We start from the raw sequence: 27,161 nt of genomic DNA, 5'->3' as shown, positions 1-27,161 counted from the left end.
ATTACCAGCAAGAAACTGCAAAAATGGTAAAGAGCCACCTTAAGTTCTTTTGGGATTATTCCGGTGCTAAATGCTAAAAGAGTTAATATCCCTTGTAAATTGAGAGGGTCGCACCTCCCAATTTACAAGGGAAAAGCCCTGGAAACCAGGTTGATGCATTTCAACGAAAGTTATACTTTCCCGTGTCATTCTTGACCTTCTCCTTGGTGGAAGGGCACAAGAAGGTACAACCTTCATTAAAACGCATTAAATAGGAAAAATGAATGAATAGACGGCCACTACTACACCTTAGAAGTACATCATTTTTATTGTGGAATTTACCTTATTTCTATGTTCTTCGACCAATTTATGAAAACCCCATACAAATCTTTATATTTTAGCAGTAACCGTTATTACGCAATTCAAATCCTTGTAACACAACTTTCTCTTCTATTGAGCTTGGCTGTTTCGTAACGCGTGGATCGAAATGCGAGAAAGCTTTACAATGCTCAGCGGTATTGCTAAAAAGCATTCATAAAAACGAGGCAAATTAAAGGAAAAAAGGAAGTGTGCCGCTCGCGCCGCAAAAACTGATGTAGGTTTGTGGAAAAAGATTAGCAGTATAAGGGCGCAAAAGGTAAAATAACTTTTCTACGTTCTATCCCATAAGGGTTGCCCTCATGACTTTCTGGTTCTATTTAAAACCTGTTTCTTAAAATGTTCGTCCTTACGTTCGGGGACGATAAGTAGGAACGAACAAGAGGACCTCCGAAAAGGGCCACCCTCTGTAAGCGGACACTTCTCGTAAGAAACACTCGGTCGAGGTTTCAGCCACACACAAAGACAGGAGTTTTAAGTTCGCATAAGTGTACGCCTCTCCTGACACTTTATACTGATCCTTAAGGTGTCCACTTAGGTAAGTTGAGCGTCAATTCTTAAATGGTGCGCGTGCAAGGGGATGAGAAGAAGGAAATCGGCTGCGCGCTCGAAACGAGGGTAGCTTGCCCTCGCTTCGCGCGCGCCCCCGATTCTACTCGTTTCCAGCCCCTTACACATTCATGGAAACTTATTCATAAGTCGCATGATTTCAGAAGTGTCAAAGCTTTCTTTGACGGGTGGACGGGCCTAATACTCGAACAGAGTGCTCATTCGACTGTCATCTTTAACTCCAGTTGTATTCGACAAACCCTTATGTTAACAAGGCAACTATGAAACTGGTTACCGAGGTCTTACAGACAAGGCATAATGTAATACAGTTTTTTTTTTTTTTTTGGATATTTTTCATCTAAGAGTGAATTTTTAGATACGGAATATATAGATTTATCATTTCATTCAGAGACTCTGCACTGTTGATTTGAATTTACTGTGTTTAAATAAAGTTATCCAATCCAATTCAATTACAATGCTCAGAAAAGTTTTCTGTCAAATCGCTTGGTTTTCGGTTGTCCTTGTGTCACAATCAATTTAGCATAGCATTCTCTTTGTTTTCTATTCCTTACTCCCTTATGTACTCGGGGTCATTTAATAAAACGAGCTACGCCTGTTAGCTTGTAGCTAACTGGCCAAGCTGCTAAATTACAAGTGTAAAAGTTTTATTAAATTGGCCCCTGATTTACTTTCATTGAACGAAAGTAAACTGATGATCCAAAATGAGCCAAAATAGAACTGAAAAAGGAAAACAAAATACACGAGAAGGTAAAAAAAAAAATTTGGCCGAAGGTACAAACTCTTGCTTTCAATTGATCACCGACTCTCAAGACTTTTTCCTACACCAGTTTTCGTTTGCCTCGGACTGAAATCGGTGCCAACAGTTCTTACTGTCTTAACCTGTTCAGATTATTCAGAGGGACACATAGAATGATTAGCGGCTAACCGTGGAAAGTTCAAAAACGTTACATTGAGTCACGAAATGCAACCAAGACCACTTGCATCTTTCAGCGCATTCGCTCAGTCGGCCATCTTTGGAAGTTCGGATCCAGTCCGTTGTCGAACGAGAGACCTGACTAGTTTTGTCCTCTGCAACTCTTCCATCGCAGTCCATTAGCGCCCGGCATCATACCCAGAATCTAATACGGCCGGTACCGACCGTCACTCCTGGACTTCCTGACAAACTCCGGATGGTACTGAGAGTTATATCTGCAACAACCGAAGAAGGAATCAGTAGACACACAGTTAAGAAAGGTTTAGAAAAGTGCAAAATTTTGAAGTAAATTAATGGTAACGAGAACGATGTAATATTCATTATGTCACGAGCGTGGAAGAAAGCAAAAAGATCTCAGTCCTGACAGGAATCAACAGCCCGGGCCTGACCTTTCTGTGCACTGATACTCTAACTACTCAGCATCACTCGTGGCGTAGGCTATTTACTAGGTTCATATGTAAATAGATGAAAATTTAAGCCGGATGATTGCAGGTAAAACCTACTTATTGTTCATTCCATGAGCGCAGCTACTCCTGATTGAGGAGAATTGTTCCCCAAGTAAGGTACTCGCAACGGCAAAAATATTTTAGTCATGCTGGCGACAGACGTGATTCCACACGTTAGAGGTACAAAACCAGAAAAGTGAAGTTTGTCAACCAAGCCCCAGTCTTAACTTTGTAACTATTGCATGTTTTCCCGTACTTGACAACGTGCCACAGGTTGCAGGTTTTTCTACGCTTATCGCCCATTACATGTTCACTGCGCTTGGCGCCAGTTGCGCGTTTTCCTACTAGGTGCCGGATAAACGTACTACCTTTATCCGGCACCGGTTGCATGTTTCTCAAGCTTGGTACCACATGCATGGTTTCCCTCGTTGGTTCCACATGCATGGTTTCCCGCGCTTCCTTGTTTTAGCGTCATTTGAGTTTGCTATGATATGCCAAATAGCTCGTGGCTTTGGTTTTAATACAGCAGCAAAGCAATCTACCTGTTTGGGGCATCGTAATGTGAAGTCTCTGAAGCAGCTTTCCTGTCACCTCTCACAGATGCTAACAGCTTTCTTTGTCTTTCATGTTCTTTCTCCTCGCGTTGTAATCTCTCTTTTCTCATTTCTTCAATACTTTTCTTTTGTTTTCTTTTAGAGTCTTTTTCTGTTGCTTTGTGTTTCCTATCTTTGTCTTGTTTATGTGATTTCTTTATATCAAGGTATTTTTTCATGTCGTTTAAAGGATCCAGTGAACTTTTTTTGTCCTTTTCTCTCGAGCTAGACACAAAGGAAATGATAATACGCCGATCAATTCCAACATTCAACACTCCCCCCCCCCCCCCCCCCCGCCCCCTTCCTCTTTACCTGGGTTTGGTGGGGAATTCTAAACCTGAAGTGGCAAGTTGACACCTATCTTTTTGGTCTGATCCATGGACGGGTTCAAGGGGGGAAATGTCGTTTTTGTAAACGATTAGCTTATCAAAAAGGGTGTCCACAAACTTTGTTCGAGGGTGAAAATAAATTTTGACACTTGAACGAACGTAAATGAATTAAGTTCTAACAATCGTGTGTAACTCAAACTGTTTTTGGGTAGGACATTTGACCCGAAAATTCTGCGCTAAGGAGGGACATTTGAACAATTTCTTGTCCCCGCGGAATGGGAATTTAAACAAGCCAATTTTCCAAAGTTCAAACGCCCGGAGGTGGGGGGATGTTGAATCTTCGAATTGATCGGCACACAATAAACAAACAAGCATTTAGCAAACAGTTTTCTAGTTAGATCAGTTTATGCACATTACTTCGGTAATTACAAAGATTATAAGGAAAAAGGGAAGTTGTAAATCAATTCATCCACTTTGCACATGTCCCTCTACCAAAGATAGAATGTCGACTGTTCTCAGAGTAGACCATCACCCTGTATTTCCCAACACTTTCCCTACCAGCGTCACTAATTTCTCTCGGGGATTGATCATGCCAGTAATGACCAAAATTTATTTCGTGTCTTCTTGTCATACCGTCACAGCTCTTTCGGCAGCCATCCTGTTGTGTAAGTTTACTATTGTCTTGATCAATAAACACATTCTCAGAACAACGACAAAAATAATGCGTGGTAACATATGCAAGAAACATTATGGTTCTACCTTTGACTTGCTGCATTAGGGTCTATTCTTTGTTGGTGTGATTTGACAAACCATGGTTTTTCACCTAAGAAAAATAAAAGTTATTTTTTGCAAGTTCAGCCAAGTTATATGTTATGTACATTGGTCAAGGTAACATATATGACATCGAACTGCTATGAATACAAAACTTAATCTCATTTCGCAAGACTCTAGCAGATAAATGCTAATCATACTGGCAAGCTAGTACTTGATATCCACCAGGTCCCAGTTGTTCAAAGAGTGGATAACTTTATCCAATAGATAATCTGCTATCCAGTAGATATCACATATATCAGATATAAGTTGGAGTACACATTATCCGCTGGATAGCAACTAATCCGTGGAATAAAGTTATCCACTCCTTGAATACTGGGGCCTGGAGTCTCACCTATACAAACTGATAAAGCAGGATAAAGGTAAACAATAAACATGGAGATGATTGCCACTGGCAAAAGTGCACAGTATGACTCCAAATTGATTGAATTGCTCTGAGTTCCATAAAAATGCCAAGAACACATGGTCTGAGAAACCGGTGAGAATTTTTTTTTTCATCCTGGCCCCAGTTGTCCAAAGAGCGTATAATTTTATACAGGACGCTATCCTGCAGATGAAATGTGTGCAAGATTTTCCCGATAGCCCTATAATTTGTGGATAGAGTAAAAGCATATGTCAAATTTAATTATGGGATTGTGTGGAAAACTTGCCAAAAGCATTAGTTGGAGTACATTTGCTTTACTGGATAGTGACTTATCCAGTGGATAAAGTTATCCGCCCTTTGAACAACTGGGCCCTGGCTAATAACATGTTCCTTTGTAATTAAACATGCACGCACAAAAAGTAATGATCTGAGAAAACATTGCTAGAAGTCTTTCCAGTTAATGAGTAACAAATGAACTCTGAGGGTTTTTTTTTGTGTTCGCATATAACAACAAGGCCCAGCTTGTAAATTACAAGTGTAAAAGGGTTTTTTTAATTGGCCCCTGGACTACTTCTACTGGCTGTTTTTAGTACTATCATCATCAATCGCCATTCTTACTATCACCCACACACCAAGAATGGGAAGACCTCAATCTCCTGGATTCCTCAAGACTTATCTCTCCTCTCTCTAACCCATTTTATCCTGCTCTCCCTGTGAGTCCAGATGCTGTAAAATAATTATCAATGTAGCTAAATCACTCAACTAAACAGCAATGTACAGCGGAGCAAGCATACCTTGTGTATCCCTTGCACTCTGTCCAAGGTAGGTCAACAGACCAATAGCTTTCTCTCTTTTCTCCTGTTCCGCTTTTTTCTCAGCTTCATATTCAGGGTTACTGCCATGTCTTAGCTACAACAACATCATTACCATCACTGTTATGAAATCTCATACTGCAAAGCCAAAAGCATAACACTTCAAATGATTTAACCATTACCTAACACCTAAAACTAAAAGGATAAATGTAAATAACCAAACAAACAAACAGTTATGGCACCACTTGGCTATTTCAGCTCAAGCTCAGCAGTGTTCAACCCAAAACTACAACCAATAAAACTAAACAAGAAATTCTGTGGTGTTCAGTTTGAAGTCTCATACTCCTCAAGTGGTTTATTTAAAGATTTATTTTAGCAATGTTATGGTAATATATTTACTTTTTAAAATGTGGCTTTAAAATAGAAGGATTATTTCATTCACATTTTGGTGGGACAAAATGATGATGATGATGATGATGATGATGATGATGATGATAGCCTTTATTTTAAAAAACGATGAGTATTAAAGCTACATGAGCTTGTGGGGTCGTTTGCAATTAACTAATTACAAGTAAACTAAAGAAGCTAAAAACTAGGGGTATATACAGACAAAATGTTTGAACTAAATTAACGCTTACAAATATGAAATCATGAGCATAAAAATTAAGTATATACAAAGTCATCTTTTCTAAAATTACAAGTGGATGCAGACGTTATATTAAAGCTGAATTCATTAAAATTAGCTTGAGATTTAAGCTTTAGCCTGAGATCACGATAAGGAATGTTTTTTGTCAGGGCACTACAGTTGTTTTCAAAATGTAAAATAATGGTTTTCAATAGACTCCATTGAAGCTTGTGGAAGAAGTAACTTACATTTCATTATGTTTGTCCTGGATTTTCACTTTAACTTTCCAACAGAAGCCAACAGAAACTTTTATATCAATTTGCCCAAGACTAACTATTACATTTAAGCGTAGAGTTTTTGTCCCCTAAATAAAATTGGCTGAAAAGCAAGAAAAGTGGAACGAGTTTCAAATTTAAAATCTCATCCCAAAGACAGCTGTATACCTGCATGGTATTACAAACAGCAAACAACTTTTATTCAAGGATTTGTCAGTGTTTCAGATTTCATCATAAGTTCTTAAACATGCTTTCAGGGAATTTGACAAAGAATGTCTTTTTTCATAATATCGAAGAAAACATACAAACTACAGCCTTCCCTCAAGATGCAAACTTTTTGCTACACACTTGTAACATGTGCGTATTTTGTACATCCATATAAGGAGGGTAAATTCTGATTGGTTCTTCTCAAAAATCTCTAGCTGTGAAGTTATACACTTCAAGGAGATGCAAAGTTTTTACAACACGCTCGCAATACGTGTGTTTTTTGTACATCGATATAAGGAAGTAAATTCTGTTTGGTTCTTCTCAAAAATCTCCAGCTGTGGAATTATACACTTCAAGGTGACACCTTTCTGCACTTACACATGGCAGGGATGCTATATATATTAAATTAATAATTATTATTATGGTGACAGTCATACAATGTATGAAATCTTGAATTTAACTTATTAGCAAAGCTTGACTCTCAATTTCCGCTTATTCTGAGCAATCCCACCAAAGAAACTTATCCACTGTCACTCAGAATAATGTGTTAGGTTTCTTACCCCTTCTTCAATATCAGCAAAGAAGTTAATATGCTTTGGTTTATCATCAGCTAAAATGAGGGCTTTGTCTTGTGATTTGCTATCTTTAATCAGCTTCTTGGCAGCACGGCCTCGCAACAAAGTTGTTCTGGCCTCTTGCTCCTATAAAAATTCACAACTTGATCAGTTGGGCACAGTAAGATTGTACTTTTGACATGTATATTTAAAGTAAGCAACTTAATTGATGGGTTATGTTAAAACCTTAACTTTCAGAAGAAATTGGCCTTGAAATCCAGATTTCCATCCATTTCTCCAAATCCACTACTTCGGTAAACAGATTGGTTGAGCAAGACTGTTGTGATGTAGTTTTTTGATACTACATGTTTCAAACAAGCAAAAAGGATTGATGTAAGGTTTAATGGTCATGAATACATAAAGCAGCATCATGATTATTATGCAGTGTACTTGTAAAACGGATTTGTCCACTTTCTTCAGTTGTTGTTTTGCAATGTAAAATAATGCAAACTTGTAAAAGAGCCACCAGACTTTAGATTAAATTTTCACAAATTCATCAAGGTTATTTTGTTGCCATTTTCCCTTGGTACAGATAGTTCAATATCTAGGAACACTGGTGGTCATGTAAAAAACATGATATTCCTAGTTATTTAATTACTTAGTGAATTTGGTTTTTGACCTTGAAAAAGAATTTTAAGTATTTTTTAGTAACAAATGCACTTTTAAATATGCCCTTGAAATTATTTTGATTTAAGATTCAAGGGCTTTTAAGGTGCATAATTGAACCCTGCCCTAGTTAATAGTTTTCCTTAGTAACTCACTGCCAGTGCTGCTCTCCTTTCCCTTTCCTTCTCTTCTTTCCTTGCATTCTCTTCATCACGACGCACACGCTCAACATTGTCTTTGTTTCGGACATGCCAACTGAAAGCATTATAATTAAGACAAAAAACATTCCGATTAATCTACAACATTAATTTTCCCAGGACATTTATGTGACCAACATGACTTATAATAATAATATTATTTCTAGTGGAATGCATTATTCATTGTACTGTTGATGTGTTGATATGAAGATTGAGGTATTTGAGTGTGTACTAAACCACAGGAAATAAGCTAAAACATAAAACCAGATCAAAGACTGATAAACCCTTACAAGTCTCCTGAACAACCGTACATTTACATGTACCCTGTAATTACTTTGATAATACTCAGAGTCACTCATTTAGACCATTTGTTATCAGTCTTTAAAATTGGTATTTTAAAGGCTTAAAACTGATCAAAAAACTTAAAAAGTTTCCCAAATTTCCGAACTGTATCTCTGGGTTTTCTTCGGGGGACAATGAATTTGAAATTCAAAATCACTGCTTCGTATTTTGGCTCCCAAGAGATCTTAACAGTGGCACATATGCCCTTAAGAACTCCATTCTTTCGTTGACAAAGTCTTGTCAATGTTTGAGTGTAAAGACTCAACAGAAATTCTGCGTTTGTAATTAGTTTCATTCCTTTCAAGAATTTCGCCGTAGCATGGGTGGATGTCGTGCATGGTTTTCTCAGCGTGTTATTAGATTGCCAACTCTTTACTTGCAGCATGCGCAGGCTCACATTCTACTCCTCTCAAAGCCCAGTACCGCTTGCTTTCTCCAATGTAGAAACATTGGAGAGAGCAACCTGGTAGGTAGGTAGGTAGGTAGGTAGGTAGGTAGCTAAATGCTTTCAGACAAAAAATGAAGAGGAAATTCAACAGCTACTTCGGGACATGCAAAAACTCAAAATCTACTGACAAGGCCACTCACAATGCTGTGAAAACATTGAGAGACTACTGCAAAGAGAAAAAAATTGGACAAAAGCTTTCAAGACTTTGCAATTAAGTCGTAAGGTGACACCCATATATAATATACACTTAATGTATGGTCCCGAGGGAAACAGTTTTGTTTTCCTGAGAGTCCTGATGTTTCCCTTGACTTTGTCTCTTACTGAGCCTGAAGCGAATAATAATTTGTTTTAGTATAATTACTCAGGTGATTATCAGAGAAAAACAAGTACCGTCCGAAAATTGTCGATTTTGTTTGTTTGTTTCAAATCGTCACGCGTCAATGAACAGAGACGCGCAGTCTGCCGATCACATGCTCAATGGAAATCACATGCACAATCGATAAACTGCACACGGCCTCAAGCAGAATGTCAGTATTCTTTAACTGCCGCTTCATTAAGATGAAGCACTGACTTCTGTGAATGAATGTTGGGATTCTCCGACCCGTTTACCAAAATAGATGGAGATGAACCAGGCTGTTTGGTGTAAAACTCGAGCCGGGATCACAAGTGTTAGCGATAGCATTTTATTGCACGATTTCTTGTTGACATGATGGCTTCGCCGGTTAACGGACGTTTATAAATTGCCCTTGGAGATAAGCTGCTTCAGGTAGGAATTAAGTCATTTGTTGGCTTCACTAAACAAGTACACGGTTGTCACAGATGAAAATATCTTGTTGTGAGGCGGTGATTTTAGATGGTGGTCGAGAGCCGCTCAAAGCTACAACAAACTAGTTTTCAGATTATAGAAACTGTTTTCTTTTCTCGTCACTGAAACGTAAAACTTACAGAGACATTTATTCATCTTGCTTACATCCATGCTTTCAAATTCTGTCTTAAACTCGTTTTGTTTGTGAAATCATTCTGTTAATAAAGAAAATCTGCTCGAATTTAACTCAATTTGTTGTCTTCATTTTAAGTCATCAAGATCGACAACATGCAATTTACAAGAGTTTTTTATCACAATTAGCAAAATTTTCATCTCTTGCCTTCGAAAAGTATCACCTCGGACTTAGCTGCATCTTTAGTGCCTTTTGGAATTGCATTTTCTTTCATCCTATTTACTTCTTTTTCAGAAATGTCAACAAATAGCTAAGCAGCCATTTTGAAAGTTAGTGCTCCCGCTATAATCACCTCGCGCGAGGTGATTATAGCAGGATATGACGCAATCCTCGACCAATCAGATCAACAGAATCTCTATAATCACCTGAGTAATTATACTAAAACAATTTATTCTATTTTTGAGTTGGAAGGCATAACAAACACTTAATGACTGGCCCCATGGGAAACAGTGAGTTTTGTTTCCCCTGAAACCTCAATGTTCCCCTTGGCTTCACCTCGGGGAACATAATTTTAAGGTCTTGGGGAAACAAAACTCACTGTTTTCCCTAGGGCAAGTCATTAAGTGCTTAGTAACAAATTTGTAAACCTCAGAGGTGAGCAATGCCATGGGGTTTAAACTAGGGGTAGGTAGGAGTAAAAACGTTTTATAGAAATAAGAATCATCTGTAATAAAGTGAGCATGTATCTCCAGGCACACAATCTTTCAAATTCTTATGTGACATTATGTCTTGAATTTATACGATCTTATGAGAAAAGAAGCTCATAGTATAGACAGTTATACATACACGCACACATGTCGTTTAAACAAAACTTACAGCTTACCTCTTTTTTGGCAAAATGTTCATCTTGTAAACTGTGAACGTTTCAACGTCTCAAAGCGAAACAAAAGCAAAACCACCAGCGAGACTGCCCTCACAATCCCCTCACACTCTCACAGTCCCTCAGAAATAAACTAGATATGAATCCGCAATACAACTATACAGTCTTTCGCAGAAAAACATGCGCCTTACGTATTCACGCTTACTTTTTGGGGGTGTTGGCTGGTTGTTATCGCGGGCGATTCAATATGGCGAACTGTACCCTACCTTTCACCACCTTTCACCTTTCCCCTACCTTTGACTGTCTCGACTGTCTCTTGACTATCTGTTAGACTGTGTCTAACAGTCTGTCTCAGTATGAGTGTACGAACAGTATCTACAGCTGTGTCTGACTTTGTTCTGGCTGGATGCTCATTTTATTCGGCGTTCAGTGTATATGAGAGGTCTTTTTACGCCGCCTGGGGTTTTACGTGCGTCGCCATAGCGGCATCTTTTGGAGTTCTGAAGTTTGGAGTTGTGTTCCCAAGTATTCAGTCGAAAGTGGTTCGACTGCATGTGTTATTTACATGGCTTGCATCAGTAGTAGGTGAGATATCATGACCCAAAAGTAGTTATTTGTATATTATTAAATTTTATAGTTGTGTTGTAACCTGGCCTTTGAGTAGATCAAGTGAGGCTGAAATTATTTTAACAAACCACTTCTAATATGCAAATCATATTGTTATTAAGTTGATACAACAATGTTATTTTAGGTATCAAAGAAATGCCTAGCCTGCAATCAAGCTCTTGGGGGAGAAGTGGGGGGGGGGGGGGGGGGGGGAGAAGGATCAAGACCTTGCGCCTGTGTTGCAGGAATTTGAATGCCACCCCCAATACACCCGCAGCTCTCCTCTGTCCTAGCTGTCAGAATTTGTGGCCAAAATTATCAGCGCAAACCGGAAATGATAGCAAATGTAAACATGAACATGTGAAAGCTGGTTAATTTCCCACTGACTTTCCTTCTAACAGCCAGCAAGTATTATTGATGGAGATACTCCAAGGAAGGTTTGTTTAGGGAGAAAACCAAAAGCAGAAGATCCAAACAATTATAGATGTTGTACAGTTTTGTTTAAAGTTTCATTTAGAGTGCCAGATCAAAAGGAAAACATTGCTCTTCTAAAAAAATTTCTCTAGAAAACTGGCATGTCATTGTTAACACTTACTCACAGTACTGAAACACTCAGAATTGAGGCAATATATTTTGAAAGATTTAATTTGTGGCATGAGCTGAAGTATGTCCATATTTTTTTTAGCTGAGCCAAACAAAAGCGTAAATTTGGCCAACCTTGACTCTCCATCTGAAACTAGCCTGCATGACAGGCGCTTTATGAGCCAAGCGGGGTGAATGCGATATTTCGCACGGAGCACGACATGAGCACAAAGCGCGAGATGAGGGGCGAAATATCGCGTTCGCCCCACTTGGCTCATAAAGCGCCTGTCATGCAGGCTATCTGAAACGAAAAATCAGCCTACACAAGACATTAATTTTATGCACTCAGCCCTTCAAATAATTGTTTGACAGGATAGTCAAAGCAACAAGCAGGATAAGTGGTAGTAGTTGTGATGTTGCTTTCCTGTTTCTTCTTTAATTGAAAGAAAATGGATATCCTGGATTTGTACTGTGTTTACTAAGCCAAACCAGGGTCCAGGGTAAGTAGGGACCTAACAATATGCTCCAGGTGAACTTAGAATCCAAGGCTCTAACCATTTAAATTTTATAATTCAATAAAACCTACTGGAAAATACCAACTCCTGAAGGCTTTTGTGTGTTTTGCAGGAATTCCCCTCATTGCAGCAGGATTCTGTGTTTACCATCACAAACCTGCAAATGCCAACTTCCATCTGATTAGTTCAGTGGCTGTGGTATTTCTCTCGTTAGTCTACACTCCCTCGGAAGACAAGCTGACTTTGTTAGTGAGTACCCTAGCAGTGTTTGGAATACTATTTGTCACATTCATGAGGTCAAACTTTTGTGCTACTGCTGGGGCTCTGGCTTATGGATTAGCAAGTGCAGTGAAATCCATAGATTTCCTTGGTTTTCCTGGTGTAGACGGGTTTCATTACATCCTGGCTGGAGCAAATTTTCTTCTGATGCATGGTTTGATGACATAGATCACACACACGACAAGCTACCTAGGCTTGTTTACAATCATGTAAAGTAAAACTGGCGATAATAGTGATACTTAATGTCCAAGGGACCTTACAGGGGCATTATCATGGCGATTTTGCTGTATTTTGGTCAAAACTGCTCATTCGCCAAACACTTAATGAAATTTTTTTTTGCTTTCTTAAAATTGCTCTTAGAACACTTAGAAGAATATATTTTAAGGGATTTCTCCAAGGAAGAACTGTAATCAGTTCTAGCAACTTCTCTAAAATACACAAGAAAAACTTCAAAAAATTGGCCAATTTAATTTTCAAGTTGCAATCCATTTCCATCCTAGCGATCTGTAGCCAAAGATAATTATTACCAGTTTCTGTGCACTAGCATGGTCATTGTTAACAACTCTGAACCGTTATTTTAATGATTCCACCAATTATGTTTTTTGGTCATTCAAAGTGACACTAAAATAGGTGACAGTGCCCCTTTAAGATTTCGGTACAGTGCATGAGTAGCAGATCGAGTATGAGTTTGAGAAAATCATTTGCTTCTAGAGTGTCCTTGTAATTGCTGGCTAGAGGAAGTGAGGAACTGACTAGTTTGGAATTTTAAAGTCATACTCATAATCAAATCTAATTTAACACAGATGGCCATTGTAACACATGAACTACTGCAGGGAAACAGTTTTGAAACATCAATATTATTTGTGTTGGTGTCAAGGTAGACCTGAGCTTTATCATTTGTTTCAATATAAATCATATAGAAACAGTAAGGTAATAAATACATTGAGCAAAGGTTCTTAAGAGATGTTACACTGTTGACTCTAGGTTTGATCAAGGCAGCCCCATTAAAAAGTGGTATGGTATCAATAATTATTATTTTCTATAGAATACCCATTCTTTGTCCAGTTGATAACAGAATGGGTATTTCTTAACAACAAATGTTAGTACCATACCACTTTTTGATGGGTCATTTACTTTGTCATTCGGAGGGGTTGGGTCAAGGGGGTAGGGATCCTTATGTTCTGAAGTAATAATTAGGTATTCAATATAGAGTTCTGTTTACATTTTTCAATCAACTGAGCTTTCCCTACATTGAAAGTCAGGTAATAGCATTTACCATTCAGGATAATTTGCAGTATGGCTTAGTGGTCTGGGCAGTGGAGTTGAAATCTGGAGGCACATGTTCCACTCTGACCACTGGCTGGCATTTATTCATATTGGACCAAATTTCACCTCATGCATGTCAAATAAACAACTGGCCTGCCTCCTGCCAATAATCTAATTGTTTTCTTATTGTTCTGGACACTGGAAATATAATTTGCTTCCAGACAGTATTCATTTTGTCCAAAAAGCTGCTCATAGGTGGACAATAGTCAAGTATTTGTCATTTATATTTCATCTTCAAGATGCCATAACCCACACAAAACATCCAAGATGGCTGTACTCCTCCTCTGTGTGGTGTTCAGATTGTTGTTGTTTTGTTTCGTTCCTGAATTCAATGGGCTGGCGGTCACACTGAAAAATGTCAGGCTCTCAGTTTAATCAATTACACAAAGGTCACAAGGAGCTTTACATTCTATGAATTTCTACAACAACAAAAACTGTTATACCACTGAAGTATACAATCTGGGTGAGATTTCTGTGTCACTTTTGATAACTAAAGGTGTTTGACATCAGAAATCATGCATCTACATGCATGCCATTTTTGTCTGACACAAGTCACTGTAATTGCAAACAAATGGACCAAACAAATACAGAAAGCTGAAAGAAATGTAATGTTATGTTTTAAACCTGGTGAATAAATGGTCAAATTATGTATTTTTTCCAGTCAGTGACACAGGCAGTACTGTTAGTTTACTGGCATTCACGTTTGACCCAAGAGAAGAAACAATACACTGTGAATAGTAATCCTCACTTCCATTCATTTATTACAATTTATAATCTTATGAATTTACAGGCAGGTAAAATTAATATGATTGAACTTTACTCATACACTGGCTTCATTCAAACAAGAAAATTAGCACTTTAGGCTGGCATAACTGGACTAATCTAATTTTCCAAGTACGCGCAATGCTCTTCTTCATAATGACCCAGCAGAGGAAAAGATAAATAATAATAATAATAATAATGCTCTCTTCAGTTCATTATTACAATAATATTATGTATTTACAGACAGTTGAAATTAATATGATTGAGCTTCATTCATAATATTCATTCAAACCAGAAAATTAATGATTCTTGCCAACACGGTTGGGCCAATCAAATTTTCCAAAATTCTGCACACCATGCTCTTCAAATGATTAAACTATTTACACCAATCCAGCAGGACACCATATTAAATTAAACTCTCCATTTATAATATTGTTAGTAGTAGGTAGAAAGACATCTGTGAATATATGGCTTTTTCACGTTTTCTTAAATGTTACTTTCCAGGATTGTCTTTTTTATATAAATACCGGTACTTTCTTTAGAGTTCTTGAACGACAAAAAATAAAGAAATAGAAAGAAAGTAAAAGCTGCTTTCTGGTGAATCTTTTTTGATTTACATCAATTTTAACCAATGTAATTTTAAAGTAATCAGTTGTCTGAATGACATCCAAGCAGGCTTGCTTCTTTTATATTTGTATTGTTGTAAAACTACATTAATGTCATTAACGTTTTTGTAGCATGATAAGACCTCCCACTGTTAAGAAAGTTATTTTATGCTATTACATGTAAGAATCCACTAAGCAAAATGCAAATCATAAATAAAAGTTTGGTAAAGTGAAAATAGAATGTATTCCTTGAATAAATACTCCAACTATTAAAAAAGGTGCTCTTGGGCACTTGATTCACAAATTATGTGAAGAAAAAAGAGATATGTACAAAAATTAGTCTATGAACACTTCATTTGCCATAACAAATATTCTTAGTCAGATCCAGGAATCTGAAATATTATCATCCTCAACTTAATTGTATTCGCCTCCAGCATTTTATTGCACTCCAGGGGATCTGTTAGAACAAGGTCATGGTAACTGCTTTCTTGTGTCTCACAACTGAACTGCTGTTGATGAACCTCTGGCTTAATAGCCAAGTCACTGAATGGGCTTTGCAGCATCAAGAATTTGACATTAAGGTTGACTTTGCCTTTCTGCACCAGCTGATAGGTCAAGATGCGTTTCAAACTTTTCTCATTCCCAACAACATTTGCCTTCACAACCCATTGTTGACCCAGAGCATTGAATCTACTGCTCTCGTAGCAGAGCTGTGGAATATAGTCATCTGAACGGTATGGCTTGAGCTGCAAGTCTATAGATGTTAGGGAAGATTGTGAATGCAAATTGGTTAGTAGGAATGCATGGGTTCATGTCAGTGAGAATGAGTATTGTACAAATTATGTGGAACAGTGAGGTGACCTACAATGTGAAGCAGAGTAAATTTCATTGTGACCACCAGACTCCTTATCAAATGTTACAGTGAACCACTTTGCACCTACCCTTTAACACCACTAAAAACAACATACTGTAGATAAAATCCACCAATTTTGACTTGGCACTCGGATCTGAATGAAAAACTACTGCTTAAGGATGCTGTCTTCTTCTGAGCATCTTAGGATAGTCTGAGAAACTCAGGTTTCTTAACGATTTTTCCTTCTGCAGTTCAGAAGGACTATGTGGGAAAATCTTGGCAAGGGCTATTAGAATCCAAAAAGAAAATCTGTGGTAGCCTTGCATTTTTCAGAGTACTTAAGCTTCAATTTGGTAAAAAAAAAATCATACATTAATTGTTAATGAGTGGTTAAACCAACTTGTATTTTTGAACTCCAAAAACCCTTGCTAAAAATCTGCTTTTCCAGCATGGTGATGCTCATAACCTGCACAAAAAGAACTTCATATTGGGAGGCAATGCCCTTAATGGATTTTATCTAAGTGGTAACACTTCAAGTATTTTTGGATGTAAACATTCTGGGGGTGAAAGGTTCACAAAACAAAGACACAAATGAGACTTGTGTGAGCACCTTCCCATCCCTAGCTGAAAATCAATAAATATCAGCATATAATATCTGAAATACAAATCAACTTAATTTTCAAGAACATTAGTAACAACATTTCTGCAGGATTTCTCACAGCCTCACCATAGGTTGCTACTATAAACCACGCCTGAAAAAACTGGTAACAGTCAAAAATGTCATCAGTATCAGTAAAGATGAGCAAAGACAACAAAAAAAAAACCACCATGGGAATTAAAGTAACTTAAAAAAAATATGTGATAAACTTAATTAGCATTTTCTAAATTAAAAATAAAATGAATAGCACAACTTAGCAATAACCAATAATAAACTGGGAGAGCCACCCAAGATATACAGTAAAAATTAATATGCACATGCTCCATTGTACCCATTCAGTTTTTGAAACGAAATTATGGCACTAAACTGCAGCACAAAGTAAAAAAGGAATAAGGATATTAACCATTTATAGCGATCTTTTCATATGACAGCAAGGCAAGGATGTTTCCGAAGACTTCCTTTTCATCTTGGTGCATTTTTTCAATAACTTCTAACGATTCCATGAGCTGTTGTCCTGTCATGCCAGGATGTGTACACTTTTCTTCATGATCCCTTAACTTGTGAAATGGACCCTGCCACAGACAACCTATTCTTTTGAACTTGCAATAGACAGGCCTGAAAAAAGTATAAGACACAAAATCAAAACTGAAATGAGAGAGAGTAAAGGCTGTTTTTACAGGTCATGGCTATGAATGAATATTGTTGTACACTTAGACAAAGAAAGTGCAAAAGAGAAATTGGCTGAAAAATATTAGTATATAGTGGATGTCACTGATGGAGGAGTTTCCACCTGTCAAAAGAAAGCAAAAGAAAGTCAAAGTATTAACAACTGCACACAAACTTCCACCATGCTGCGGTTTGACTACTTATTTTGATTCTATATCTTCTCTATTGAGCATGCACAATGTAACTTTAACTCTCCAATGTCCTTTCTCAGAGATTTTTATTATCAGTGTTACATTTCTTAACTGCTTGTAAGTTTACACTAAACATCCACTGCACATCTTTTGTGTCCTACTGGTAAAAAGAATATAATCATCACCCAGATGGAACTGTTTTGGTTATTACTCTCACTTTCAAAGCTGATCACAAAAGAACAAAGTGAATTGAATATTCTTGTCTCTCAGCCTTAATTTCTAACCTTAATAAAGTGTATTATGACATGTCATCTCCTTGGATACTTGAGGTAGGGTATGAGTTTGTTCATTTTAATCTTCTCCTAACCCAAATATCTTTCCTAGATCTCAAGGATATTATGAACAATCCATCCAAAATACACCAGGCCCCAGTTGTTCAAAGGGCCGATAACTTTATCCAGTGGATAAGTCACTATCCAGCGGTGCAAACGTACTCCAAACAATGCCTCTGGCAAGTTTTCCACACAATCCCATACTTAAATTAGACATACGCTTCTATCTTGTACACAAATTATTGGGCTATAGGGAAATTGTTGCACACATTTATTTGCCGCATAGCGACCTATCCAGTAGATAACAGTATCCGCTCTTTGAACAACCAGGGCCAGATTTAGAAAATGTTGAAAAAACCCACAAATGGTCACTGATGAATGAAATTGGATCCTCAAACATTCCCAGCCTGTTTTCATGGCAACAGTACATTTACCTTTTCAAACACCCTTGTTTGGAAACAATTTTTTGAGATTGATTCATCTTAGGCTTATTTATTTCATTCATTCATTGGGTCATAAAAATTAATTCCAAATATAAGCCCCTTCAAAAATAGCCCCTCCCCTAACAATAAATAAAAAATAAATATGTTCCCTAAATCTCAGACATACACATCCTTCTTTTATTAAGCCAGGGGACTGTGAGGGCTAACTGTTGCCATTACCTTAGAGTACTTCAAGGCATTTTAAGCTGCTTTTCTTGTCAAGCCTAACCCTCCAGTCATAAGCCAACCCCAAAAGAAGCCCTTAACATTTGTATAGACCTAAGGGGCTTATATTCAGAATTTTAAAGATAGACATCACTTATTATGTTAATCTGATGATTTAGATGATCCAAAACAAAATGGTTCACTGTATTAATTTTCAAACTTGGAAAAAGGGTGTTTTGTTAGGATGTACTGTTGTCATGACCACGAGATATCACAACAAAATCCAAACATGGTCTATTTTAAATTATGTCAATGTTGAAGATCTGAGTATCCAAACCAAAGCTGATCAACAACAGCCTCCACGTGTAGTTACTGGTCTGCTTCCTCTCATATTTCCTCTGCTGACTTGTACCCAGACACTATTTGGAGGTTTATGTGAAAAGAGATTGGATACGAGTCGAAGAGACATCTAGGATGTGATGGGGAGGGATTAAAGAAAATAGTGTTGCTATTTTTTCTTTGTGTCTTCCCATAACACCCCAGGGCATTATCCAATTTCTTTTCACCTCAATATCAAATAAAAACCAAACCTCTTAATAGTGACTGGATACTAGTCAGTATGTTTTGCATAACATATGTAATTTCTGATTGTTGTCTGCACATACAATGTTTTACAGTAAGCTGTTGTTCATGAGTATTGCAGTTCAGGCAGCATATATTCATTGATTAGTCTTATACATAATGCCACAACTTGAACACAAGCACAAACACAGCATTTAATGACTTTACATTAATATAAAAATTACTATAAATTAATATTATACTGATGCTGTCAAGCATTCTGCAGATTAGGTTGAAAGAAAGCTTAATATAAGGAGGTTAATCTGAAAGCTGCCACAGACAATGTTACACCATAGGGGGCCCACACAATGTGTCTGTGTAGCCGATTGTTATTATATAGTAAATGCACTGGATTTACCGTTTACTTCACCTATAGCGATATATTGCTAACTATGTATATCAATCAATGATAAATAAACGTTGAATTACCTTATCTGTGGTATATAGTCGTCCTTTCACCTCAAAAGCGGTTTTTTGAGCGATTTTGAAGGAGCTTGAGTTTGCCGTTTATTTATCATTGATTTATATACATAGTTAGCGATATATTGCTATAGGTGAAGCAAACGGTAAATCCAGTGCATTTACCATATAATAACAATCGGCTACACAGACACATTGTGTGGGCCCCCTATGGTTACACTTTAACTCACATCAACACTTAAACAAACACTTTGCGAACCCCCAGTGAGTGATGTCTCAAAATTTGCTGAAAAATTCCACCAGTCAAGGCAGAAATCTATAGTAGCAGCAGTTTTCACTCAGTATGCTCAACCACTTCTCAATAGTTCAGTGAAATTCTATGTTGGTGCAAATATGAAATTTTTCAGCTTGAACTCAATCATTTCCCTTGAGATATTCAGTCAGCAACAAGTGTGACAAAAAATGCCTGTTTCAGCAACAATTGGGCATTTGACACCACAATCTCCGTTGGAAATTAAGAGTTCAAAATTTTTGTGCAACCATTACAATCTCCTGTGATGAATCAAGGTCTACTGGAAAGCTGCAATAATTCCACAGTCAAGATGGGTATGCAGTTAAAAACAAATTTCTGAGTTGCCTTAAACCTCTCTGTCAAAATAGGGTGCACCTGGTGTAAAAGCCATTCATATGATAAACAAGTGCACACAAATCAATACTGGTACTCATTTTCAAATAAAGGGCTGTGCACCGCACCTTACTTAAAAAAGAGTACAAAGGCAATTCAGATAAGGTCTGATGCACTTTCCACATGTATGGTTGTTGCACTACATCATCAGAGTAACATCTTTCTGTTAAGGCCAACTAATACAATGAAACATTTTCTTGCAACTTGCCGTGCAACAAATGTTGTGTTGCAACTTGCAATTGGTTGTTGCCCATGTTACCATCTCAGAGCACAACAAATTTTCATGTTGTAGAAAGAAGATGCTGTTTCTACTTTTTGCAACATGGAAATTTGCTGTGCATGGAGGTAGTAATATGGGCAACGACCAATCACAACTTGCAATGCAACATTTACTGCACATTAAGTTGTAAGAAAATGTTACCGTATTACTTAGCCTTTACTCAGATATCACAAGAGGATGCTATCAAACTGACGACCCTGACAGGAATTCACTCCAGCATGTTAGAATGCCTTGCTTCCATTTGCCACTATGCGGGCGCCTCATATTTGTGCAAAGAAAATAAGGGATTTCTTAGTCAGAATTGCTTGGAAATCAGTGACTTTTCCATTCAAAAGGTTTTATGCAAAATGTACCCAGACTGTGAATTTTTGGTCTCAAAATTGCTCTAGATATACATCTTTTCCCACCTACATATCACACTGGTTATTGTTTAAAGAATGTAGATGTATCTCGACTGTCTTCCTTTTAATTTGTAATTTTTCAAAATTTAATAAAGGCTCAATTCTGATCCAGAATGAAATAAGTGATGTTCATTACACAATAACCAGTGTGCAAGACCAAAAAAATTGCACTTTAGAAATTATTGAAATTTGAGAAATTGTAGACCAGGCCCTAGTTGCCCGAAGAACGGATAACTTTATCCAGAGGATAAGTTGCTATCCAGGGGATAAAATGTGTTGGTTGGAGTGCATTTTATCCACTGGATAGTGATTTATCTGCTGGATAGAGTTATCTGCTTTTTGAACAACTGGGGCCAGGACTCTTAACCTACTTTTAACCCAACAGTCACTCAACTCTCTTTAGTAAGTAAAGGGATGGTCTGTCTATGGACTACGGTCCATGTTTTAAGCACCTATATTCAGAAAAACTCCAATCCCTGTCAAATCCTGTATAAAAATGAAACAAATTTAAGTAACCCACCAAATCCCCCCCCCCCCCCCATGTCCCCCCTTTTTGGTGAACATACAAAATGCTTGAAATACCAGCTACAGCCAAGATTTTGAGTTTCAGATGCAACAACGGGAAACACAGACTCAACATTTTCAAAAGACTTTATTTCAAGTTCTCAAACAAAGATTATTAGTACTAATATTATTCACAAAAGTTCTACTTTTACCAACACTCAATATATTTTAGCTCAGTTATTATTTTTAAGTTGTAAATAATGTGTCAAACTAGTTTTTTTTATTCCACTTAACATACATAAATACTACAGGTATGCTCTTCATTATACAAATATAAATTAAATAGTTTATTTTTAACAGAAGTATTACAACATGTACAGTGTATTCAGTAAAGTAATTTTTAGAGGAACAAACTACTTCAAGACAATCATCTAAGGTCAGAAACCATAAAAAATGATCTGTGGGAATGTCAATTCATGAAAGTAATGATTAATTGCGCATGATAAAGAGAAAACACTGAGGGAAAAAAGTTGATAAGAAGGTTTTGAGACTTATCAAGAGGTTTGAGGTTGGAACATATAGAGTAATAAGGCGCTGAAATCTAACCATCATGGCAAAATGCAATCCCTTCCCCTTTTGCTACATTTCGCAGTCAGAGAACAATGCAAACAAATTTTTTTCACTGTTTTATTTCACCAATATCAAATTTTAAAAAAAATTCAAGGGCTGCAAAAAACTGAGAAATAAATAGTGAAACATTTAAACAGCAAAGAATCAATGTAACACCAACACGACATTCCACTTACCTGTTCAGACATTCTTTATCCTCATGATTTCTTAAACAGCTCCGTGGTAATTCCTGGTTGCAGTACGAGCATTCTGTTGGAAGCTCAGAGATGGCTTTCTCAACAGCTAAGTTGCGAGAGCAAACATTGCGATTTATCTCTGTTCGGCAGTTTGGACAAGTTGACTGCTCGTTTTTTAGGCGACTGTCAGCCATAAGATGTGTGAAGCACGAGGCGCACATGAGGTGTCCATTGCGGCACTAAATCAAAAGGAATAACCAGGCTAATAAGGGAAAAGCTGGTAGGTGAGTCTAGATCTCAAACTATAACATAAGTAGGGGGCAGAGGTATCTGAACATCCCACTTGCTTTATCATCTACCTCATCTACCTTTTCTCACCAAAATAAAAACGTACAAAGACTCTACCTTAATTTCACATTAATATCATTTGATAGTGAGCAGTGGACTGCCATTATGTGGCATTCAGTAGAATAAAGAACTTTTCTCTTTGCCATGGCTGGGACTCAAACATGCGAATGTTTAGACCAAGTGAAACCTGGAGGTCTGGGGCGGGTAACTAATGCAAAAATACAGAAAAAGGGTATTTCTTGTGCCATAAATGGTAAATGTGGTAAGTTCTTTTAATTCACTGCCTGCATTTCCTTGCTATTATGGAAGCGTATAAATTACAAAATAGCAACTGATTACCATATAGAAGAAAGTTGAATTTTTAGCGTATTTGAAATGTAGAAAGAAACGGGTGAATGATTCCTGGGAAGATTTGTTATATTTTGGGTAAAGAAATCTTAATTTTAATTAACTTTGACCTCATTTAAACCTTGCCCAGACTATTTTCATCCTTCATTTCAGATTTCACCCACTGCATGACTTAGTGCAACAGGTGTGGAGCCTGCACTCTATTTGTGGTTTTATTTTTAGCTCCAGGGCTGCTTCAAATTTACCTAGCCTGCATAGCAGGTGTAATCAGAAAAGGGGAGAGGGAGCCAGAAATAATCCCTTCTTTTTTCTCTCACCTTTTCTCACTCCCCTCCCCCATTACGCCTGCTACTCAAGCTTAATTTGTCAGACTGCGACGAAATGGCTTCTATTAATGCTGTTGTCATTTGCTATCATAATTCAGGGATAATAAAAGAGCTGGCTGGAACAAAAAAAGATAATTAGCTATCTATCAAAAATTCACTTCTTTGGATAGCCATAGTTCAGACCATTGTGCTGATTAAAAAAACATTCAAAATCAGTCTGATGAAGAATAGCAGTCAGCGAATATGATGGCTTCTCAGGTGACTAGATTCTCTTGCTCATCTGTTTACTGACTAAATCGATTTTTTAACAGTTTACTGACTAAAACATGACATTTTTTTAACTGTTTACAGTCTAGAGCTATACCCCATTAACTCCCTCGAGTAAATGAGTACCATCTCATCTGAAAAACTCCTGTGAATAAACAAGGATCAACTATCCCATCCCTCTCCTTGGTCACAACACTCCCACCTCCTCAGATCACTGAACAGCCTCAACCATTCTTCATTTTTTACTTTGGATATTTTCTAAAAAATTTGACATTGACAATAATTCATTTATTGCCTCACGATCACCACCATGGAGTGTCGAGAGATTTTTTATGCACAGGTATAGATGAACAAGGCAGAAAATAACATTTGCTTCTTCACATGCCATGATTGGCTTTCAGCTCCACTTGCTCTACTTTAGTGAATCAATGATGTGAAAAATAAATTAAACTATAAAATATTAAAACAAACAAATCAAACTGCCGTATGAGTTTAAGTTCCTGAAATAAAAGAATTTTTCCACATCTGGGTTTACAAATTCCACATGTCAGAGTTATCAAATTACCAAAGAATACTCTCATGCAAGTCATCCATTGGCCACGTATACAAATTCACAGGCACTAAGGACATGTAAAGCGACGCCTTTTTACATGAATGTTTAAAAACCTTTCCCGAGTTCACTCACTGTAGCAAATTAAATCAACTATGATACCATTAGTCGAATATTACGACCGCTCTGATGCACAAGAAAAGCCGCAGAATATTCTACCATAAGTAACAGTTGTTCAGATTTGCAGAGTTCTCAGATTTAAAGAAAAGTTTATCGACCTTATCCTCGCTGTTTGCTAAACATCAACAATAAACTAATTTGTACCCAGATAAATTTAAACGCTTGCAATGATGTAAGCCTAAGCTTAAATCAACAAACACAGGGACGCCATTAATTTTGACCTCAGCTTGTCGAATACAGTAACTCCACAGTCACTAACATCGTAGCGGGGTATATATCTACCATATGGAAAGAATTTTAATATAATAAGACAATGAATAAAAACACAAAAAAGGCATGCAGGTTAAGCTATAAGGGAAGTCCGCATGCACTCGACTTGAGCTTGTCGACGTCGACATAAAACCAGGGACAAACATGCGTGAAATTGAGTTCAGCTGAACTCAGCCATTGAGAACATCAAAGACAATTTATAGCGAGCAAAGAAAATCATTAAAAGAAACAACAGTTGCTTATTAAAACAAACAACTTAACGTTTTATTGCCTTCATCTCTTCTTACCTGAAACACCGATTTTGTAGGCAAATCCAGGCAAACAGTACAACTCAATATGTCGTTCAAACGAGCCTCGAGTTTCCCAAGACGATCGATTTTTTTGTCGTCCCTTAACTTTGCTTTCTTAAAAGGTGGCTCGATATTCTCCTTTTCGGAAGTATCTTCCACCTGTATGGAGCCTTCAGCTTCTTCTTCTGACATACTCCCCCTTTTGATATCAAGGTACACCCTAAAAAACACCGATCGATGGATTTGTTTTGATGCGCGGAGGTGATGTAATGTTTACTTCGTTTGCGCCTGCGTCTCAATTACGTCGAACAAAGGTCAATTATTCCAAATAAGGAAATAATAAAGTCACGAGACTTTCACGTGGCTCCGAAATCACCAGGCCCCAGGCCCCAGCTGCTCAAAGTTTTGACTTAGCTTTTTCTTAGCCTGCGTAGCTGGCGTTTTTTGTTGGTGGGCTCGCGGGAAAGCCGGGCCAAAATCAAGTAGCGAAGCCGTGTCAACGAATGTCAACGAGGGGCTTTGCCGCGAGGAACTCGTTGCTCTCGATCTCGCCCCATTTCCCCCGCCGCGAAAACCGCCAGCTACGCAGGCCAGCCTTTTCTTTGCCATTAGCTTAAAATTAGCTTTCTAACGTTTTTTTTGGGAGAATCCAAAAACGGATTTGTGATCTTAAATCATTCGGATCATGGTGCAACGAAGGAACCGACGACTTCACTCCCAGAGTGGATTCGTCGGTTCCTTTGATGCACCATGATCCGAATGATCTGAGATCACAAATCCGTTTTTGCATTCTCCCAAAAAAACTGCACCCGTTTTAACGAACGAAATGAAAATCCCGTTTAACGTCATAAACCGCGCAAAAATAGCCAGTCTGGCAGGAAAAGTTTTGGAACCGTTTCATCAAGCCGCATAGTAGAACAGACACTGTTGGGATCAAGTCACTTTGTGATAAAAGTAAAGATGTGTTTAATAAACCAATGTAAATAGCAAACTTGCTGAATGATAATTTCCAGTCAATCTTTAATTTACAACAGAAACACCAGTGTCGTCAGATCTCCTAAACTGGCGTTCACCATACGCAGATATGGCTGACATTGAAATAACAGGGTCTGACGTATTAAAACTGTTACAACGCCTAAAAACCCATAAGGACCATAAGGCGTCAGGCCCAGAGTATTAAAAGAAATGGCAAACCTATAGTTCCGTCACTTTCTAGAATAATCATCATTCTCATTCATTCACCAGGCTGGAAATATACCATCACATTTGTTTCATTTACCACACGTTCGACATTCAAATCCTAGCAGTATGCAGGATGTTTGTCCCATGAACCTAGTTTAATGGCCTTAGCTCCCACGAGTCTCCTGTAGCTCAGTGGTAGAGCATAGTAATCGGAAGGTCTTAGGTTCGACTCCTGATAGGAGCACTCGGATTTCTTTTTTCCGAGTATGCCTGCGTCACTTTCTAGAATAATCATCATTCTCATTCATTCACCAGGCTGGAAATATACCATCACATTTGTTTCAGTTCCCTTAATGTTGACGGCTGTCTGCATATTTAAGAAGTCATATGACGACGGAGAAGTGCCTGAAGACTGGAAAACTGCAAATATTACCCCCGTCTTTAAGAAAGGAAAGAGGTCTGATACAGCAAATTACAGACCAATATCCCTAACCTGTATAGCATGTAAGCCAATGGAACATGTTCTGACCAGTAATATTATGATGCACGTAAACGATCACAACATCTTATATCTTTTACAACACGGCTTCAGAGAGGGCCAATCCTGTGAAACACAACTAGTGGAGTTAGTCAATGACTTAGCAAATGATCAGATGCAAAGTGGAGGTCAAACGGACTTTCACCAAAGCATTTTACAAAGCTGGTTACCAAAGGCTTCTCTTAAAGTTAGACCACTATGGTGTTCGGGGGAAAACAAATCGCTGGATACAAGCTTTTCTTTCAAATCGAACCTAACGAGTTGTCATATGTTAACTCAAGAGTCCATCAAGGCTCAGTCTTGGGCCCATGACATTTTTTACTATACATCAATGACTTACCAGAGACATTAATTTCAACTGTCCGCCTTTTCGCGGATGACTCCCTATTATACCTAACTATACGATCACCGGGTGACACTGAGACTCTCCAGAATGATCTGAGAAAATTAGAACCGTGGGAGGAGCAATGGCTCATGGAGTTAAACGTTGACAAATGCTATGTCCTACGGGGCACTCGTAAGCAGAATCCAGTAATTCATAACTACACCCTACATGACAAAGTTGTCGAAACCATAAACTCGGTAAAGTACCTAGGAGTTACCCTCACCTCAGACCTTAGGTGGGATCGACATATTGCAAAAAATTACACATAAGGATCGGAAATCTTTTGTTTGAGAAGGAACTTGAGAATTAATTCACTTAGCCTCAAATCCGT

At 37.8% G+C, this 27,161-nt stretch overlaps 3 protein-coding genes across 3 annotated transcripts; 1 reads left to right on the top strand and 2 right to left on the bottom strand.

Annotated features, from left to right (window-relative positions):
- Positions 1-288: 288 nt before the first annotated feature.
- Positions 289-10,542, bottom strand: LOC146480010 (leukocyte receptor cluster member 1 homolog). Its single transcript, XM_085110131.1, has 7 exons — positions 10,411-10,542; positions 7,758-7,857; positions 6,943-7,083; positions 5,258-5,372; positions 4,028-4,091; positions 2,889-3,164; positions 289-2,115 (listed from the first exon to the last, which is right to left on the bottom strand). Exons 1-7 carry the CDS (start codon positions 10,431-10,433, stop codon positions 2,046-2,048), a joined length of 789 nt encoding a protein of 262 aa, XP_084966257.1. The 5' UTR covers positions 10,434-10,542; the 3' UTR covers positions 289-2,045.
- A 121-nt stretch (positions 10,543-10,663) lies between these two features.
- On the top strand, positions 10,664-13,341 carry LOC146480009 (uncharacterized). The gene is made up of 2 exons (XM_085110132.1): positions 10,664-10,992; positions 12,223-13,341. The coding sequence occupies exons 1-2, from the start codon at positions 10,764-10,766 to the stop codon at positions 12,555-12,557; spliced, it is 564 nt and encodes a 187-aa protein (XP_084966258.1). The 5' UTR covers positions 10,664-10,763; the 3' UTR covers positions 12,558-13,341.
- A 1,109-nt stretch (positions 13,342-14,450) lies between these two features.
- On the bottom strand, positions 14,451-25,020 carry LOC146480008 (zinc finger TRAF-type-containing protein 1-like). The gene is made up of 4 exons (XM_085110123.1): positions 24,723-25,020; positions 22,147-22,385; positions 16,997-17,208; positions 14,451-15,836 (listed from the first exon to the last, which is right to left on the bottom strand). Exons 1-4 carry the CDS (start codon positions 24,915-24,917, stop codon positions 15,457-15,459), a joined length of 1,026 nt encoding a protein of 341 aa, XP_084966249.1. The 5' UTR covers positions 24,918-25,020; the 3' UTR covers positions 14,451-15,456.
- Between the last annotated feature and the right edge of the window lie 2,141 nt (positions 25,021-27,161).

Source organism: Pavona decussata, unplaced genomic scaffold (assembly GCF_977016875.1).
Source record: "Pavona decussata unplaced genomic scaffold, jaPavDecu1.1 SCAFFOLD_56, whole genome shotgun sequence".
NCBI classification, from domain to species: Eukaryota; Metazoa; Cnidaria; class Anthozoa; order Scleractinia; family Agariciidae; genus Pavona; species Pavona decussata.
Note: the sequence above shows the minus strand (reverse complement) of the source record. Positions and strands in the feature narration are given on the sequence as shown.